Source organism: Clarias gariepinus, chromosome 2 (assembly GCF_024256425.1).
Source record: "Clarias gariepinus isolate MV-2021 ecotype Netherlands chromosome 2, CGAR_prim_01v2, whole genome shotgun sequence".
NCBI lineage: Eukaryota > Metazoa > Chordata > Actinopteri > Siluriformes > Clariidae > Clarias > Clarias gariepinus.
The window spans coordinates 3,554,385-3,575,273 of record NC_071101.1 but is presented as its reverse complement, the minus strand read 5'-3'; the positions used below and the strand labels follow the sequence as shown (position 1 = coordinate 3,575,273).

The window sequence follows — 20,889 nt, the reverse complement described above, 5'->3', positions numbered from 1 at the left end:
ATGGGCGGCCTGGAGCCTATTCCAGTGGACTCAGAGGAAAAGGTCGGAGTACACCCTGAACAGGTTCAATCCATCACAGCGCACACACTCACACATTCATTCACACACTACCTGCAATTTAGAACCGTCAATCAGTCTACTTTTCATTTCTTTGGACTGAGGGGAAGAAAGCGGATGCAAACTTCACATTTCACATCATCCAGATCGTGAACACTTTTATACATTCATGCAGAAGTGTTTGCTGTTACTGTACATACAACATTTCAGTTTCATGCTGCTTCTCTGTTAATTAGTGTCGCGGCCAAAGCACCAAAGCATTAAGTCATTGTTTACGTCATTCCATGCAGTATGTACTGTAGAACCAGCAGATAGCTGTAACTACAAAACTACAAAAACACAGCTAAGAGTTGATGTCAATCACTGAAAATAGACAAAGCTGCACTTTGTCTCTACAACATATTCATCAAATGAATGTGTACATCAAATATATCAGTACAAAATGACACATTATCTGTTTAATGAAAGATAAAAATGTGACTTACACACACAGACGCTGATCCACACAATGCAGATGTAGGAAAAGTTGGTCATGGTGCGTCAGTGTGTGTAGATTTACTACAGCAAACAGAAGTGGGTGTTGAAAAATAAATATGTATTAAACATTTAATAAAGTGCTTTTTCATTTTTTTCTATAATTCCCTATATTTTTAAATTATTAAATATTTTTAGTTATACAGTGTAAAATAATATTTTAAGAAATATGTTAAACAAAACAAAGTGTATTTTCAAGGCTAGCGGGTAAAAGTCAAGTGTGTGTAAAATCACTGCTGGGTTGCTAAGACCACAGTAGAAATGTAAACATGAAAGGCATACAGGCAGACTGTAACTATGTTTTCAGACTCTCCTTTACCTGTCGGTCAGGTTTTATATCTTTACACCTAAAGAATCTATGAAATGTTTTCTCAATTTCTGCAGTAGTCTGAACTAAAACATCCATGCAAGAAAAATACTGCGACTGTCTGAACTAAAACATCCATGTTAAAGTGAAATTTAGGAGAACTTTATCATTAGTTAATCATAAAATGCCTCAAGCATCCTCTCCAGTGATTTAGTCACGATTCACCTGAGAGCTGCTTATTAATTTATGACACATTTACAGAACAAAAAACCTGATAGAAATGTCTAGAAAATGTGCTTGAAAGATTACACCGGCTGGTTCTACCATACTGCATGGAATGACGTAAATAATGACCTAATGCGTTGGTGCTTTGGGTTCAAGACTCACATTAATTTCCAAAGTATTTGTGCTTTCAAACGTACAATTTTAACTATTAATATTACTGAAGTGCACTAGATTTTTATTTACAGCATTTTACTTTTGCATTTTTACATATTTTACAGACAGCATTCTTTAAAAATTATATAATTTAATATTATTTAGCAAAAAGATCATTTTTACTAATGTTAAAGCAGGACAAAGATCAGAGGGAATCTTGTGTATTTTAGTTGATCTAGTGTTTAGTTAATAAAGGCTGTGTTTAAATACCAGTCATAAAGTAAAAATTCATTTATCAAAATGAAGGAATCTTTTTTGAGTCATTTCGTTCATTTCGTTTTTTTGATCAGAAAAAAAATAAAATGTTACATTTTCAATAAAAAATACCGCCAATACGTCTACATACACAAATTTTGGATTATTATTGGCTTATTTTCAGTTATGTAAATATTACAATACAGCTGAGGACATATTATAATAAACAGAATGAGTAACTCACCATCATATCTTCCAGTTTGCGCATGTGCAAAGCAATCCAAGATGGCGCCAGTGAGGTCGGCTGCCGTCACGACTGCTCCGACCACCTTTTCTTTGTTTTTGTTTTTTAAGTTAGTTTACAGTGTTTTAAAACCGACAAAATTACCACCATGGAGTAGATTAGTTATGATAGAGACACTCTTGTTTCTATTGGTATACAATGTACTCACAATTCGACTTTTTAACTCCGGATCCGAGCTGGCCGAGTGAGATCCTGAGGGACAACAATGAACGCGACGCAAAGCGGCGGCCACGAGGGAAACGAGCCGAGTTCTTCTCGGTTCACCGCATGGACAGGATGCGGGACTCGGGGAAGTCAAGGGGAGGCGGCATGTGTTTAATGGTGAACAGCAGCTGGTGCAACAGCGCGAGCATTGTTCCTCTAACACACTCTTCTGCACACCAAAACTGGAACTACTGTCCATCATGTGTCGTCCTTTTTATCTACCTCGGGAGTTTACATCGGTCATAATCAGCGCTGTTTATATTCCACCACAAGCGGACACGGACACTGCCTTATACGAGCTGCATGAGGCACTCACACAGCACCAAACACAACACTGGGACGCTGCGCTTATTGTGGCGGGGGACTTTAATAGTGCCAACCTCAAACGCGCAGCGCCGAACTTTTATCAGCATATCACCTGCCCCACCAGGGGCGAAAGGACACTGGATCATTGTTATATAACGGTCAAGGACGGCTACTCCCTCCGCCCTCCGTTTGGTAAATCCGACCACGCCGTCATCTTCCTCATGCCAAAATACAAACAATGGCTGAAACAGAAAGTTCCAGTCAGAGGGAGGTTGCGCGCTGGACGGACCAATCGGTGGCCGCGTTACAGGATGTTACAGGACGCAGATTGGGACATGTTTAGGAACAGCTCCGATGACGTCAGCGTGTTTACGGAAGCGGTTGTGGGATTCATTGGGAAACTAGCGGATGATACCGTGGAGAAAAAGACTATTAGAACGTTTCCCAACCAGAAGCCGTGGGTGGATAAAACCATCCGCGACGCTCTGAGATCTCGCACCGCTGCCTACTGCCTGGGACTTGTGTCGGGGGACATGGAACCATACAAGGCTGCGTCGTATAATGTCCGGAAGGTGGTGAAAAAGGCGAAGCAGCGCTACGAGAGAAAACTAGAGTCACAACTCCAACAGAGTGACTCTAGGAGCCTGTGGCAGGGATTAAGGACAATAAAGGACTATAAAACACCAACAACCGGTATGACCAGACGGCATCTCAGGCCGTATTTTCAAAGCCTGCGCAGACCAGCTAGCACCTGTATTCACTGAGATATTTAACATCTATTTATCTCAGTCGGTGATCCCCACATGCTTCAAAGAGTCCATCATTGTTCCTGTCTCAGCCTCCATCACTCTCAGCACTGGAGCCCCCCAGGGGTGTGTTCTGAGCCCCCTGCTGTACTCATTGTACACATATGACTGTATGGCCACTACCAGCTCCACCACCATCAAGTTTGCTCTCAAGTTTGCTGACGACACCGTCGTGGTGGGCCTGATCTCTAATAACAACGAGACGGCCTACCTGAAGTAGATTAGGAATCTGGAGAACTGGTGCCAGAGGAACAACCTCCTTCTAAACGTCAGTAAGACAAAGGAGTTGAAAGTGGACTTCAGCACCAAGCAGGAGAGGAACTACCAGACCCCCGTCATCAACGAGAGCCCAGTGGAGAGAGTGGACAGCTTCAAATACTTCGGTGTTGACATCACGCAGGACCTGTCATGGTCCTGTCACATCAACACCGTGGTGAAAAAGGCCCGACAGCGTCTCTACCACCTAAGACGCTTGAGAGACTTTAGACTGCCCTCCAAGGTGCTCAGGAACTTTTACTCCTGCACCATAGAGAGCATCCTGACGGGAAACATCTCAACCTGGTTCGGGAACAGCACCATTCAGGACAGACGAGCTCTACGGAGGGTGGTGCGATCAGCTGAGCGCATCATCCGCACCGAGCTCCCTGACCTGCACTCAATCTAGAGCAGGCGGTGCTGGACCAAGGCCAGGAAGATTGTGAAGGACCTCAGCCATCCCAACAATGGACTGTTCTCTCTGTTGAGGTCAGGAAAGCGATTCCGCTTCCTGAATGGCAACACAGAGAGACTGAGGAGGAGCTTCTTCCCTCAGGCAATACGGTCTCTCAATCACAATCACACCACCACACAGTACTGACACACACATATGGTTTTTACACACACACTGGACATTCTGGACATTTGTTTACACTATTGGCCACTGCACAACTACACTTCGTGGTCATCAAATCAAATCACATCAAATTACTCCATCACAAGTCACTTTAAATAAATCACTTTGGGCATATTTGCACTGCATAAGTCACTTTTAATATGTGGATTGCACGACCATGGACATTACCATTCTTTTATTACCATTTATACGGCTGCTCTTATTGTTTTACATTTTTTCATATATTCTCCATATATCATATGTGTATTTTTGTATACAGTTATTTTATTTTTAACTCTTATTTGTATATTTTTATTTTATTCTTCCTTAGTTAAACTTACCCTTTATTTTAATTTCCATATTTATTTCCTATTCTTATTCATATTCTTTTATTCTTAGGTCACAAGCAGTTGTCTAAGCATTTCACTGCATATCGTACTGTGTATGACTGTGTAACAAATAAAAATTTAAATTTGAATTTGAAGCATCGAAAACCTCCGTATATTATATACAGGACCTATACAGGATATACTGTAGTTACCTTTGAGTCATTCGTTCTTTTGTCACGTGACTTCCATAGACACTTTACAGTGCAATAGATTCAAAAGAAATTTTAGCCCAATACACAACCATGTTATGACAGATACAGGTACCTGCACAACCCCAACCAACACTGTACATTCCATGTGTGTGTGTGTGTGTGTGTGTGTGTGTGTGTGTGCTATATATGGAATCTACAGTGTTGGGCTATGTATGGAATCTACAGTGTACAGGTATCTGTTATAACATGCACAACATTCTCAAGATAGTTTCAGTACACCCGTCACATCTCTAAACCTATATTAATAAAGAACTGATCCAGTACTACAGTGGGTGTAAAATGTGATTTTCATCTTAATTTGAGTGATTGTGTGACTTTGGTCATCACACTGTCATTACCTATGGAGTGAAATCAGAGTCAGAAGAACTTCAACCTGAGTGTGTTATACTTTAGAAACACATTTATAATACATATGTAGTGTTTAACAAGAAAACATGTGATAAATGTCATGTTTAGGGGAAGTTAATGTATTTGTACAGTTCAATAAGACAAGAAAATAAACACATGATAAAATGTCAGGACAGAAATATTAGTGTTTCTCAACAGACTTATCTCTGAAAATAAACCTGAGGATCTGGCAACTTGAGAAGTGTTTGCACACGGTTCATCCATTCTCATACCACAGCTTGAAATGAGAAAATTTAATCAGTGAGGAACTGGGTCCGTGCAAACATTTCAGGTTTAGATTCTGCACTTCACGTCATCGTGCGTTCAGTTTCCTGTTAGTATAAAACAGGACAGCGCGGTAGAGAGACACACACACACACACTCCTCCACCCGGAGAGCTGCTGCTGTAAGTGTGTGTGAAGTTGAGAGGAGAGGAAACTCGGATCTGCTTGATGTTTTGTTGAAGGATTTGTGTAACTTTAATGTGATGATGTGATTTAAAGTGTAAACACAGTGTCTGAGACATGAAGAGAGGGTGAGTGTGAACTTTATATAACTCTATAAACTCTATATCACAGCTCTTACACAACTCAGAACTTCACTTAGTGCACTAATTACACAACACTCATAGAGTTTAGATATTCATTCAGCAGTTACATACAGTATATTCAACATTAATCATAAATAGAAACAGTAAACACATACTAGCTGCTTCCACAATATTGTGTTTAACTACAGAAATGCTGTAAAGGAACATCAAAGTCAAGCAAACTGTCAATCATCTACAGAAACACTCTGAACCTTAGATTAGATTAGATTAGATTAGACTGAACTTTATTGTCACTGCACATGCTCGGTACGAGGCGTCAGAATCCAGTTATCATCTAACCAGAAGTGTCACTCAGCAGCTCACAGAGAAGGAGTTCTGTACAATGAGAACAATGATTATAGATGATGAAGTGGAGGAAGATATTGTAGACCAGGGTTATGATATTGTGGTTTAAGAAGGTTATGAACATCTCTTGTTGTCGTCTCAGGAGAGTGTAACAGGGGTGTGTATAGTTTGTGTCAGGAACACTACTGTAATGTCTGAATGATTAATGTGTCTCCTGTTAATCGAGTCTCCTCAGTGCTGTTTATTTTAACATTCTGTGTGTGAAGCAGCTAAAACGGCTTTGAATGCAATCTTTCGTGTTGGTTATAATATTTGTTAAAATATTGTATTATACATAATTAGTTAACAATTAAAATTAATTAAGAAATTATAGACAGATTTCAAGAAGAACTCAGTTGTATGAATATATTTGTTTGTTGTAGTAAATCTACACACACTGACGCACCATGACCAACTTTTCCTACATCTGCACCGTGTGGATCAGCGTCTGTGTGTGTAAGTCACATTTTTATCTTTTATTAAACAGATGAAACATAATGTTATTAAAATAACTGCTCTGTCCAGATTAATCTATATTATAATTTCCCGTCTCAGACCTCCTCTCTGCAGAACCTGAGATCAGTGTATCTGGCCCAGTGGGTTCTACAGCTGTCCTGCCGTGTGAACTGACGAGTGTAGACACTGACAGACTGTATATTAGATGGAACATTGAATCTGAGATTGTGTTTGAGCGACTGAGTGAGAGGTCGTATCAGGGTGAGGGATATGAGGGTCGTGTGGACGTTCCTGTGGAGGAGCTGCGTAAGGGGAACTGTTCACTGGTGTTACACAATCTGACATTTACTGATACAGGAGTCTACACCAGCTACCAGACAGTGAGACGCACCAAGAGATCTGTGAACTTTAAAGTGGTCTCGATCAGCCATGTTAAACTCTCAGTCCGTGGTAAGTGAGTTGGTCTCAGTAGAACACACACTGTTTCTGCACTACATGTGAGTGTTAGATGGAGACAGAACATTGTGTTTCCTTTCAAAAACTACACTCGATGCTGCGTGAAAACACTGTGGGAACCTCTTTTTCAGTTGCCGGTTGTGAAGCATGTGTGTATCAAACACGTCAAATTTTTGGCTTATATAACCTCAGTCAGGTGACATCATCTGATGAAGTGCACCTGCAGGTTATAAATAGGAGTGAACCGGAAACATTCCTCAGATCTTTTTGTCTTCAGAACTGCATTGTGTTTGCGTGTGTGTATGCAAGCGAGTTTAAAAGTATTAAACGTTGTATTAATGAGTTTGTTAGGAGATCCGTACATCTGCGTAATAGATCTTTTTCGGAGCACGATCTTCACACCTTTGTTTCGAGTGCTTCACACACGAGCCGCATTCTTTAAAGAGAAACCGCGAGCCGCAGCGCATACCTGGGGTTAAACAGTGCAACCTGGCAGACGCGCACGAGAAGGAATTCCCCCTTTCTCTCACGTTCTCGCCGGATCAGGAAGTTTTCCATCCACTTCTCAAGCGCGCATCGCCGGTTCCTGTGAATGGACAGGAGAGACCTACTCTCACTTCTGCGGGTATGGAGGAGTTACTGCAGGTAAGTAATGCATGCGATCGAGTGATTGCATATCGTTTCTGGCTGCAAAAGTGGAATTTTAAAATTATAAATTAAAATTATATGTACAAGCCTTTGGGAAATAACTTCCCCGCCGTGCTCAAGAGTCGGAACTGTCGGCCAGTCCCGACCGGATCTGACTCTCGCGAGGAATGAAGCACAGAAAGAGAGTGTTATGAGCCGGGCACCCCCTTGTAAAGACTGGGATGCGTCACGCCGCGCTTCGCAATCCGCCTCAAAGAAGTCAGACCTACGTTCTGTCTTCTTCACGAGGTAGAAGTCCTGAGGCTTATTCACCCAGGACCGTGGGGATGTTTCGGGCAACACCAGTCTCCAACGAAATGTTAGTTCTCCGGTCTTTTCCTGCCATGTTTCAGGATGCCAAACATCTAACACCATCAAAATGTTGACTGTCAAAGTGATTGTTTCTCAAATCCAACCAAGGGATTTGTTTGTGACAATCGATCTGAAGGACGCATACTGTCATATAGAAATATTGCCACAACACAGGAAGTTCCTGAGGTTCGCTTCTGGGAGTGAAGCTTACCAGTATCGGGTCCTTCCATTTGGTCCAGCTTTTTCACCCCGCACCTACACAAAATGCATGGACACAGAGCTGGCTCCTTTACGACTCCAGGGCATCCGTATTTTGAATTACATAGACGACTGGCTGATTCTGGCTCAGTCTCAGGAGCTAGCGCTTCGACATCGGGATGTCGTTCTAGCTCATCACCGTTCCTCAGAATCAACGCCACGAAAAGCGTGCTCTTTCCTGTTCAGAGGACAACATATTTGGGTGTCACATGGGACTCGATCTCAATGCGGGCACAGCTGTCTCCTGCGCGTGTCGAATCCATTCTCAACACCCTCAAGGAAATCAAGCTAGACCAGAAAGTGACTGTTCATCACTTTCAGAGATCTTTAGATCTCATGGCAGCTGCGTCCATGGTGATACCTTTGGGTTTTCTGCACATGAAAGCATTTCATTTGTGGCTAAGAGCCAGGGGATTTCACTCAAGGGCCAATCCCCAGGGCTTCGTACCCTTTCTATGTGGTTCAGACCCGGGTTTCTGACTCTGGGTCCCACTCTAGGTCCATCTTGTCATCGCAAGATGCTAATGAAGACGCTTCCCTCATGGGCTGGGGTGCAGTTTTGGATGGCTGTCCAGCCCAAGGGAGCTGGAGAGGTCATCTTCTCGCGCAGCACATCAATTGCCTCGAAATGATGGCTCTATTTCTGGCCCTAAAGCACTTCCTCCAGCAGTTGAGAGGCTACCATGTCCTAGTGCGGGTGGACAACACTACGGTAGTCTCGTATATAAATCGACAGGGTGGACTGCGTTGCGCCGCTTGAACAAGCTAGCACACCAGGTTCTGCTTTGGGCAAAGGACAAGTTCCTGTCCCTCAGGGCGATTTACATTCCAGGGCATATGAATGTAGTCAGGCAAATCTGTGATAGATTTCATGTAGCAGAGGTGGACCTCTTTGCCTCGCAAGAAACAGCACAATGTCCCCTTTACTACTCTCTGACTCCTCCAGCTCGGGAATGTGGAAATATGGAAGTGATGTGTGGCCACTCAATGAGAACTAAACCAAAGATTTCAATAACTACAATTGGTGTAACATCTGCATAGTGACACTAAACAGCTGAACAACTTCACTTTTCCGTCATGGTAACCTAAGCATCTTAGATACCTGTCGCTGCTGCTGTGAAAATATTACGCTACTGATAATAAATGTATAATATTTATTGAACCAAAACGGATACCATTATATAATATATAACGCATTGAAACATTTATAACCTATTGAAAATGATTCAATTAATTTACAAGATGTACGGAGATGTATTTATTTTATTTATTTATAAAAAAAATTTTTTTACAGATTACAATAATACTAAGGGTTTCTAAATTAATTTAAAATGTAAACTATTGTGTCCTATTTATATGATGTGATCCTCGATAATGATTATTATAAATATACAAATCATTTTTCGAGTTAAATTTTTTCACACTTCAGCGATATGTAATGACTGATAATTTTTCATTCCCTTTTCCGCTAAAGTGAAGATCCATTGTTCACTAGTTCCCTACAGCACTAAATTCAAATTCAAATTTCAAATTCAAATTTTATTTGTCACATACACAGTCATACACAGTACGATATGCAGTGAAATGCTTAGGCAACTGCTCGTGACCTAAAATAGAAGACTAAGAATAGTAATAGGAATATAAAACAATAAGAGTTACATTTACATTTACGCATTTGGCAGACGCTCTTATCCAGAGCGACTTACATCTCATATGTAATAAGAGCAGCTGAACGGGTAGGTATATTTATGTGAAATGGTGTTAGAATAAATAGTGATGAAAGAATGTTAATGTAATGGTAATGTAATGTCCACTGTTTGTGCAATCCACATATTTAAAGTGTCTAGTGCCGTGCAAAAAATGCTTAAAAAGTGATTTATTTAAAGTGACTTGTGACTTGTGACCACCAGGTGTAGTTGTGCAGTGGCCACTAGTGTAAACGAATGTCCAGAATGTCCAGTGTATGTGTGTAAAGACCATATGTGTGTCAGTACTGTGTGGTGGTGTGATTGAGAGACCGTATCGCCTGTGGGAAGAAGCTCCTCCTCAGTCTCTCTGTGTTGGCCTTCAGGGAGCGGAATCGCTTTCCTGACCTCAACAGAGAGAACAGTCCATTGTTGGGATGGCTGAGGTCCTTCACAATCTTCCTGGCCTTGGTCCAGCACCGCCTGCTCTAGATTGAGTGCAGGTTAGGGAGCTCGGTGCGGATGATGCGCTCAGCTGATCGCACCACCCTCCGTAGAGCTCGTCTGTCCTGAATGGTGCTGTTCCCAAACCAGGTTGAGATGTTTCCCGTCAGGATGCTCTCTATGGTGCAGGAGTAAAAGTTCCTGAGCACCTTGGAGGGCCGTCGGAAATCTCTCAAGCGTCTGAGGTGGTAGAGACGCTGCTGGGCCTTTTTCACCACGGTGTTGATGTGACAGGACCAGGACAGGTCCTGCGTGATGTGAACACCGACGGTATCGTCCGCTAGTTTCCCAATGAATCCCACAACCACTTCCGTAAACACGCTGACGTCATCATCGGAGCTGTTTTGGAACATGTCCCAGTCTGCGTCATCGAGTGCGTCCTGTAACGCGGCCACCGATTGGTCCGTCCAGCGCGCGACCTCCCTCTGAACCGGAACTTCCTTTTTTAGCCTTTGTTTGTATTTTGGCATGAGGAAGATGGCGGCGTGGTCGGATTTACAAAACGGAGGACGAGATTGTGCCTTGTAGCCATCCTTGACCGTGGTGTAGCAATGGTCCAGTGTCCTTTCACCCCTGGTGGGTCCCGAATGTCTCTCTGGAACTTTATCCTGGCCCTGAGGTCATCGAGTTTGTTTTTCAGTGACTGGACGTTGGCGAGCAGGATGCTTGGCAGAGGTGTGCGGTGTGCACTGGCTCTCAGCCTGTTCCTGACGCCGGCTCATTTCCCTCTGGGCCGCCGCTTCACGTCGCGTCCTTTGTTGTCCCTCAGGATCTCACTCGGCCAGCTCTGATCCGGGGTTAAAAACTTTGAATTGTGAGTACATTGTATACCAATAGAAACAAGAGTGTCTCTATCATAACTAATGTACTCCATGGTGGCAATTTTGCCGATTTACAAACGCTGAAAACTAACTTAAAAAACTAAAACAAAGAAAAGGTGGTCGGAGCAGTCGTGACGGCAGCCGACCTCACCGGCGCCATCTTGGACCATTTTGGACCACTACAATTTGCTACTCTGTGCAGTTGTGTGTGCACGGAGAGTTTGTGTATGTATGTGCGCGCATCTCATACGTTTGTAGTTTATTTACAGTAATTCATAAAAAAAATAATATACATTGTACAGTACAAGGTAAACAAAAAAAAGATTACAAAATGAAAAAAAAAACAGTGTCTACTTTATAAACAGTTTAGTATACTGTGCCCCTGCTGCCTTTGCCATTTTCTGGTGCGCACATAACTCCTTTACCAACTCCAAAATAAATCTCCTCCTGCTTATGGTCAGATTCATGCACTCTCTATATAGAATATGTGCATTAATTGCCGCCAGGTCTAGGAGGTTGTAAAACACAGCCACAGGCCAGCGGCGGGTCTCACTTTACTGAATACAGCTGCGCCATTTGATCCATAACATCAACGCCAACTTTAGTGCTGTTGTAGTAGGAAATTGTTTCAGGCAGTTTATTTTCGCCACTATCAGTTAAAACTGCCTGATGCATTGTGCTCAGAACGCATAAATTTTTTCCTTTCGTTTTGCCTGGTAAATCGTGAGCATTATATTTCTTTCTTTCCCCAGGAAAGGCTCCACAATCCGCCACTAGACATACGCTGTCACATTGGGTGAGAGATGCTATTGCCCTAGCCTACGAGGCGCATGGTTACACTTCGCCTCTAGGAATCAGGGCTTATTCGACCAGGGGGATTGCCTCATCTATTGCGCTGGCAAGAGGAGTCCCCTTGCAGCAAGTGTGTAATGCGGCAGGTTGGTCCTCTCCACACACATTTGATAGATTTATAGTTTGGATGTTCATGCTACTCCAGGCTCACAGTTCCTCGAGTCAGCCTCCCAGAGCTAGGTCTGAGACCTCCTTGGCTATTCTGCGCACACGCAACACAACCCTGGGGGTCCAGACACTTACAGTGCGTTGGCGTTGGTATCCTCGGTCCCATAGCATTTTCACGCAGCATCAAGTGTAGCTTTTGAAAGGGAATGTCTCGGGTTACTTTACTGTAACCCTGTTCCCTGAAAAAGCGGGAACGAGATGCTGCGCTTCAATACCGCACTGCTTGCAGGACTGGACGTCCTTTCAGACAAATCAATCTGAGGAATGTTTCCGGTTCACTCCTATTTATAACCTGCAGGTGCACTTCATCAGATGACGTCACCCGACCGAGGTTATATATGCCAAAAATTTGGCGTGTTTGATACACACATGCTTCACAACTGGCAACACAAAAAGATGTTCCCATAGCGTTTTCACGCAGCATCTCGTTCTCGCTTTTTCAGGGAACAGGGTTACAGTAAAGTAACCTGAGACGTTTTTTTTTGTTCTTGGAAGCATCTGCATTGCAAAGGTTTTTGACTCTATTATCTGTTAATTAAGGAAAATGATGGGTGTTCAAGTCAAAGTATTTTTTACTTTTAGTTTCCCGTGGTGAAGACACACCCAGAGGTCTCTCATCAGCTCCAACAGGTGAGTCAGTATCTACTGAACCTTCTCTGGAAAACAACCTGATTTTATTAATTAATCATCTACAGATTGGTGACAATAAATAAATAAATAAATAAATAAATATTATTGTTGTACATGTTCTTGTTAAATATAATAACTAAAACTCATTTCTGTCTCTCTGCAGTAATGAAGAGTCCTCACCCACTGGTCCTGGTCCTGTCCCTCGTCTCATGTTTACTCGTCCAGCTCTTCTGTGGAGAAACATGAGTGTGACCTACAGCTGTGTACAGGACTGTGTGTTTCAATCACACACAGTAAACTACACACTGCAGCTTTTACACACTTTCCTGTCAGAACTCAGCATTAGTGAGACTGGACTTTCTTCCAGAACTGAACTTGAACAGGATTTTGTTCTGGAGGAACCAGTTTGTTCTTCTCACAGCGTGGTGTATCAAATGATCCAAACATCTGCACTTTACTCTGAGTTAAGCTGGTGTTACACTGCACAGTTACAGCAGATCTTTATTATCATTACTGATCACATTATACGAGACGATCTCAAGGACATTTGATTGTCTGTTTGATTAAACAACCTCACCTCCTCTAGTCTCACCCTCAGCACTGGAGTTCCTCAGGGGTGTGTGTTGTCCCCTCTCTTATACTCCCTTTTCTCTCATGACTGCGTACCTGCCTCTACCTCAAACAGCATTATCAAGTTCACAGATGACACCACGGTGGTGGACCTGATCAGAGGTAACGATGAGACGCTTACAGGGAGGAGATCCAGCACCTAGTAACATGGTGTGAGGACAATAACCTGGAACTCAACACCAAGAAGATGAAGGAGGTCATTGTGGATTTCAGACGAGCTGGAAATCACACACACACTCCCATTCACATTAACAGAGCTGTTGTTGAGCGTGTACCCAGATTTATCTCTGAGGACTGTCGTGGCAAATTTTGTAACCTGCAGCAATTTTCTAAACACAAACCCAACAACTACTTGAGCATTGAAAGAGCAAAAAAGTTTATTGCAACCAAAAGTAAATGGACAGCACTGGACTGGCCAGCCAGAAGACAACAAACACCCCATGAAAAAACATTGTTTGCTCCTCCTTAAGTCAAGAAACTACTTAATATTCATGAGATGTAAGCCATTTCTGCTCAGGTCAGATTGATGTGGCACCTCCCCATTATGTAATTTTCCCCTCTCATCTCTTATTTATTCATGTCTGGGTTGGCCTTAAAGATCTTGTTTTCATTTTTCCCTTTTTTGGGAAAAGTTTGGTTTCTTCCTGTTTTCTTAACCAGACTATTGAAGACTTGGGTTTTTTGTCAGAGAAAGTTTTAAGCTTTTTCTAAGATGCATAATAATCTTATTCTTATTTTCCTATTCCTATTTCTATTCACTTTCTTTAAAGTTATTGAAATAATTTATTGGTTAATTTTTAGTTTTATTATACTTTATTTATTTATTCTTTTTATGATCAGAAGATTATAATGCATTTTTGGACTTAATAATTAGGGTCTAAGTACACCCTGACTAAGTACAGTTAGGGTCAATCTTATTTTGTCAAAGCTTAATTGCATTAGATTATATTATTTTAAATATTGTTATTATTGCATAATTATATAATTATTTTTCCTTATTTAAAAGACTGATCATTAATATTTTCATTTATAAAATAATCCTATTCTTCTTAAATCATAATTTTATTATTAACCTATATGATTTTGAACATTTTACATTTGATAATTTACTGTACGTTTAAAAAAGTCACAACCTTCATTGATAAATTTTAGTGATGTAGTATAATATAGAGTGTAGTAGGGGATAGTAATAGATTTGATTATTAACTATTGATCCCTTTGTTTTTTAGCTTTAAAACAGGAAGTCTGGCCGTCTGTGTCCAGAATAACAAAACTGAAAGTTACTTCTTTTAACTTTTCTTAAGCATCTCTGTTAATCTTATTTTGGCAAAGAACTTTTTGGACTTTTCCATTACGTTCTGCCTGCTTTTAAGTTCCTTATTTCTTGCTCTCTGTATGTACGGGTTGTTCGTGGGTCATACTTTGCATACTTTTATGAGTAAACAGCTATAAAACAAAATAAAAAGAAGTAAATTATATTAGTATTATTATTTTTCCTAGTATTATAATTTTTACTTATTGCTTTGTTTCCTATCCCTGCCTTCTACCTGTATATTTCTCACTTTCCCAATTTGTCGTGCAGGCGCCTTCTTTTTTATTGTAGCGAGCAGATCATGGCCTCTTGAACCCGAGGCCTTCTGGGTATTTAGTACTTCACACTTGAATACAACTGTAGGCCAATAAAATGTTTCCACAGGGCCTCATCTGGTGTTAACTAATACACCACTGCACTCTCACTGTCTGTCTGTATTACACTGCTTCATCCACTCTGAATCTTTATACAATCAGTAACTTATGTTTATTATTGCACTGTATATTCCACTCATATTTATTCTGTATATATTGTATCATACACATGTACATATATGGATGTCTGTATCATGTTTATTTGAGTATGTTATCTTCTTGACATGTCTTATCCACTGCACAATGTTTACACAGTTATACTGTATATTACTATATATTACTATATACACCATATACTTATTACTTACTGCACATGTACATTAATCACTCTCACCCCTGTACATATGAACTCACACCCTCATTTACCTCATTATTATTAATGTAAATAGGACACTTATGCACTTCTCATGTACTTTTCACAATGACAATAAAGTTTGAATCTATTTTATTTAAATTTTAAGTCAGTTTAAAATCATCAGAAATAGATATTTAATTCTATTTGTAATAATAATTATATAAATTGTGAAAATCAGTGTTTAACTTGTAAATGTCTCCCTAATGATAACTGAACATTAGCATTAACACTGGACTAATCAGATCAGAAGGAGATTAGGGGGCGTGGTCTCTCATAAAAACAATTAGACCAGATTAAATATCAGTAAAAAGAACATTTCTGTAAAAAGATTTAAGAGAAATAATAATAATAATAATAATAATAATTTCTGAACTTTATCAGCTCAGTATCAGACAGTAAATATTCCTTCATACTCAGTAATCAGTCTGAGAAACATTCTGCTTTTCCAATGTAAATTATTTGTCTGTTTTAAGATTTTACTCTCTCCCACCACTAGATGGCGCTCCATCCCTTTAGATCACACCTCCTTACTGACATGTGACTCACACACCTCCTGAATGTGTAGTGTGAGTTCTGTCTGTTAATCTGTCAGTGCTTTTACTTCTCCTCATCTTAAACAGTCCTCTGTAGAGCCTGGGACAAACTCAACTTGGAGTGTGTGTGTGTGTGTGTGTGTGTGTTTAATTATAATGAAGTTGTGATTCTTGTTTTGATTTGTCCCTCACACACAGTCCTCAGTTCAGTCTTCATTCTGGAGTCACATTAGGACAGACATTATACAGTGGATTATATACAGTATAAAAGAGATAATATGAATGTAGCAGTAAAATTTCACTACAGTGTAGGGGTAAGACTATGTACTGTGATATATCTTGGACGACTAGGTGAATGACAAGATCTAGGTCTCCAACCCCTAGTACATTTAATTCCTGTACTTATGTTACTTAAGTATGTTTTTATCTGCCTTGCTGCGTGTGCTTTACCTTTTGTGAACATGACTGATGAGGATTGAACCTCTGGACCCAACATACACGGTAGCCCACAGAGTAAGAAGTCAAACCTTCCTACCTCTATCAGCCCACAAGACAGGAGGAATGCCCCTACTCCAAGATAACAGACTTTACAATTTATTATATGAAATGAAACAGTAATTTTAAAGGTGCAAAAGAAAACTCTAAAATGTCACTGAGCATAAAAATGAAAATGTTCAGTTTCAAACATTGAACTGTAATTAATAAATAAAATAAATTTCACTTAAATAACCTGACAGTTCCAGTCTCTTTGTAATTCCCACAACAGTTCAAAGCAAGGAACCAATTCTCACAAAAACTCAAATGATATAAGGTTAACCCAACAGTTCGAAGCCAATGTTTACATCTCACTTTGCAGATTTTTATATAATAACCAACATATAATAACCAACGGAACTGGGCTGGTGCTGAAATGTCCATATATGGCAGAGTAACTAATAGAAAACGTCTCTCAAAAACAAGAAAGAACAGTCCCCACAAAAAATCCAGCAAAAAGAGAAATCGCTGTCCAAGCGAATAATTCCACACAAGGACAAGGACAGTTGCAGTCCAAAGCAAGTCCTCAAGTCCCAGTTCAGACAGTCTGTCCCAGAGTCCTCCCTTTGGAGACGACAAAAACAACAAAAAAATTCAGTCTTGAGACAAAAAAAACTCTGTTACATGTCCAAAAGGTCCACCATAAAATCAATGGAGCAAAAGGAGAAAAATAAGTCCCTCAGCAAGGGCGTAAGACCCCAAAAAAACACCAGACCCGTTAGCAAAGAATCTACAATACCGTTCGCATCCACACGGCGGCAGCAACGAGTCAAAACAGCACGTGGAGAACTTTCTCGAAGCAACAGCTGCAAAAACAATCAGCCGTTCTGGAGTCCACTTCTCTTATTTAGTGTCAACTGTAATAGAGCACAAACTCACTCTTCAGAAAGAGACAAACACTCACTCAAACACTCTTTGGTGTTTTTGATCACACACACTGTTTACTGCATAAACCTTTTTCTATGTACAGGTACATGTAACCAGAAAACAGCATACTGTAACTTTAAACTTACATTGTTTTGAGGCTGGACAATGGAATAAACTGTGTAGGTGCCAATAATATCAAACATTTATCCCTTAATTCTTTGACTATACTGCTGCTTTTTGTTGGAAACTAGCAAAAACTGTGGAAACTCACTCCACTCCTTGTAAAGTTCAGTTTCACTTTTGATTGACATTGTGTTCTTTCTTCATAATAAAAAAATAATATAAGAATAAATAACAAAATACAGTGGAACCTACAGCATATGAGTTTAATCCGAGTTCTTATGGTGAAAGTTCGTATAGTGAAATGCATTTTCCCAGAGGAAATAATGTACATACAGATAATCTGTTCCAGACACTGTAAGCAAGTACAAATATTACCAATTTCCAACATTATAATCATATTTTCCATGTAAAAATATTTAAAATATTTAGAAAAGACATGTAAACAATGTAAAATACAAAAATAAATATAATATATATATAAAAATAAATAAATTTCTTACAAAATTTTAGTTCTTATGGTGAAACTTCCTTAAGGCGGGGCATTTGTATGCCAAGGTACAGTAACACAGTATAAAATGTAAATAACACTTTTATGTAAATAACGGCTATTAAATAAATCTGTATTCAGATTTTTACAAAACTGAACTACAAAAGGACGTCACTGTGTGCATTAAACAGATTTATGTACATATATTACACTGATTTATGTACATTTATTATTTACAGTAGAGAATAAAACCCTGAGTTTATAAATAAAGTGTGTAGCTGGTTTGAGACAGTCTTTGCTTTAACCAGAAAAGAGAACTAGATATTTAGGTTTGTGAATTATTCATCACTGAATATTAGAATTTTTTTTTCTTAATCAGAGACACAATTACACCACAGAGTAAGAAGACGAGAAAAATGAGGCTCAATGAGTAAAGACGGTTCCTTCCACCGTTATCTACAGAGACAGAAATTCATTGTTGTAAATAGTTCACTCTCAGTGACATGAAATTATAAATGTTATTATAGCTTTTAAACATAGTCTTATAACTTTTTAATGCAGAGATATCTAGATTTATAAGATTACAGTAACTACACTCTAAAAAATGCTGGGTTAAAAACAACCCAATCTGGGTTGTTTTTAACCCAGCTGCTGGGTAACTATTGGACTAACTAAATGCTGGGTTAATTTAACCCAGCAAAATGGGTTATTTTTTTAACCCAGCAAAATGGGTTAAATATTCAACTCAAATGCTGGGTCATATTTAACTATAATGCTGGGTTAATTCTACCTCACAAATAGGTTATTATTATTTTCATGTTTTACAAGTAAAAAAAAAAAAACGACCCACGTCTATTAAACAGTTAAATTACTTTGATATACTAGTTTATTACAAAAAAAAACTTAAAAGTTTTGCAAACCATACATATATGCAATAAACAACATCCTATTAAATGTTTATAGAAAAAACATTTATTTTTCAAAAGCACAAAAACAGATAATCAACAGCGACATCATTACTATACTATTACTCACAAGGGCAGAATGGAGTAATAACACAAATAGGCTGAGGCAGCTTCTACAGAGCAGGATCTCTTTGTGACATTAGATTTCTTTTCTGCAGAACAAAACTATTCAGCCCTGGTTCCGTTTTAACATACAAACACTGTCTATGACTTATCAAGTAGGCCTTGCTATTTCATAGCAACATTACAAAAAGTCCTATACAGGAGCACACTACTTTAAATAGTTAATGTCAAAAATATAAAATGCCTTGAAGCACACATGAACCGCCCCAAGTAGTGTGCATTGCTCCAGAGCCTGTCCCACCAGAATGACGAATGCCTGAGAGCTGCGCTGGTCATCATCTCCCATCGTCAGGATGTAGGGGTACGGCCTTGACACTTCAGCCTGTGGAGGTATTCCACCATGTTGGTGCCAACCTTAGAAAGAAATGAAAGAAAGTTAAAAAAATTGTTGAATAACAAAGATTAAACTGAATAAGACTATCAATTTAATGTGTAATAGGATTTATACTAAATAAAAAAAAATGACAAAGCTAGGGTATAGGTAACCTGAAACAAAAACATGGAGACAGCTAATACCAAAAATAAAATAAGCAAAATAAGCATGGCTTTTAGGATAAAACTTATATATATATATATATATATATATATATATATATATATATATATAAGTTTTATCAGACTAGTTGATCTTGTGGTCTGCGTTGATTTTAAGCTAATTACCGAGGAGATGCATTGTCATATCTGGGGTCATACTGGCACATTATAATCACCCAAATATTAATACTTCCATCTAGTAGTTATTTGTACAGCTGACTGATAGTTAATATAGCCTGAGTCACAAGCAACTTTGGTTAAAGAGGGCTACCTGGTTAGCTTACATGCAGCAGTCATATTTACATACTACTTGCCAAAGGGGGGAAAGGTGTAGAATATTGTTATAACTCGGGAGAAACGCGGACGAATTTTGACCGCGGAGTAAATTACTAGCTAGTGAAAAACGGGAGGGTTAGCAGGTGTGTATATTTGTGAGAGGGTCAGTGTTTTGTAACACCCCAGCATTTTATTGTCTCAAACAGTGAGATTAATAAAGTTCTAATGTTAACTAAATGCTAGCGTCATGCTAATACTACAGTTACAGTTTCGTCACCCTGCAAACATTCTACAGAGAAAGATAAAAAGCTCAGACATCTTATCCGTTTCTTTCACACACAGGTGGGGTTCTTTGGCTAACTATAGCAGCTATTGTCAGTTAAATTATCTTACCTCAGACCAGCCTGAAAGTTTGAGTGTAACCTTAACACGGTAACAGTAATAAATCTCACATATAGTAATAATATTTCAGTCATATGTGACTTAGGTGAGTGAACATGTGTATACAGACCTTGTATTTAACGCCATTTTCCCTTAAATGAACCGTCATCAGCGGTGTGGGAGCTCAAGAGAGACACGAAGCTCTGACTGACAGCCGCTGAATCCACCCGTGAACTTTGGGGGAGGAGCCACCAAACTTCAACCCAGCAGCTGGGTTACACAAAAACTACCCAACTCTCTGTAAATAACCCAGAAAAATGACCCAACAGAGGCAACCCAGCGCTTGGGTAGAAAAAACAACCCAGCGTTTTTTAGAGTGTATATAATAGATTATAGATAATATACACACACAAATTTATATACGTTTATATTTACATTACACTCCTATGTTCCCCTTCTGTCCATCCCTTATGTCTTATCTTAGCGTGCTGCATATTAGCCTTATGTAACTTACACTTAAACCTTATAGTAGATGATGATATTTAAGAGTAATCTTAACTGAATATTCTAATACAATAGTTTCATTGCAATATTTTTACATGTAAATGAACTTTTCAGCTTT

The 20,889-nt window shown here is 39.6% G+C and overlaps 1 protein-coding gene across 1 annotated transcript; it reads left to right on the top strand.

Moving 5' to 3' along the window:
- The first annotated feature begins 5,440 nt into the window (after positions 1-5,440).
- Positions 5,441-14,316, top strand: LOC128544185 (CD276 antigen homolog). Its single transcript, XM_053514201.1, has 5 exons — positions 5,441-5,545; positions 6,328-6,400; positions 6,500-6,850; positions 12,726-12,773; positions 12,937-14,316. The coding sequence occupies exons 2-5, from the start codon at positions 6,352-6,354 to the stop codon at positions 13,017-13,019; spliced, it is 531 nt and encodes a 176-aa protein (XP_053370176.1). The 5' UTR covers positions 5,441-5,545; positions 6,328-6,351; the 3' UTR covers positions 13,020-14,316.
- Positions 14,317-20,889: the final 6,573 nt, after the last annotated feature.

Coding starts and splice junctions, on each gene's coding strand:
- LOC128544185 (XM_053514201.1), top strand. CDS start 6,352: ATGACCAACTTTTCCTACATCTGCACCGTGTGGATCAGCGTCTGTGTG. Junction 6,851..12,725: donor TGTTAAACTCTCAGTCCGTG/GTAAGTGAGTTG, acceptor TTTTACTTTTAG/TTTCCCGTGGTGAAGACACA. Junction 12,774..12,936: donor TCTCTCATCAGCTCCAACAG/GTGAGTCAGTAT, acceptor GTCTCTCTGCAG/TAATGAAGAGTCCTCACCCA.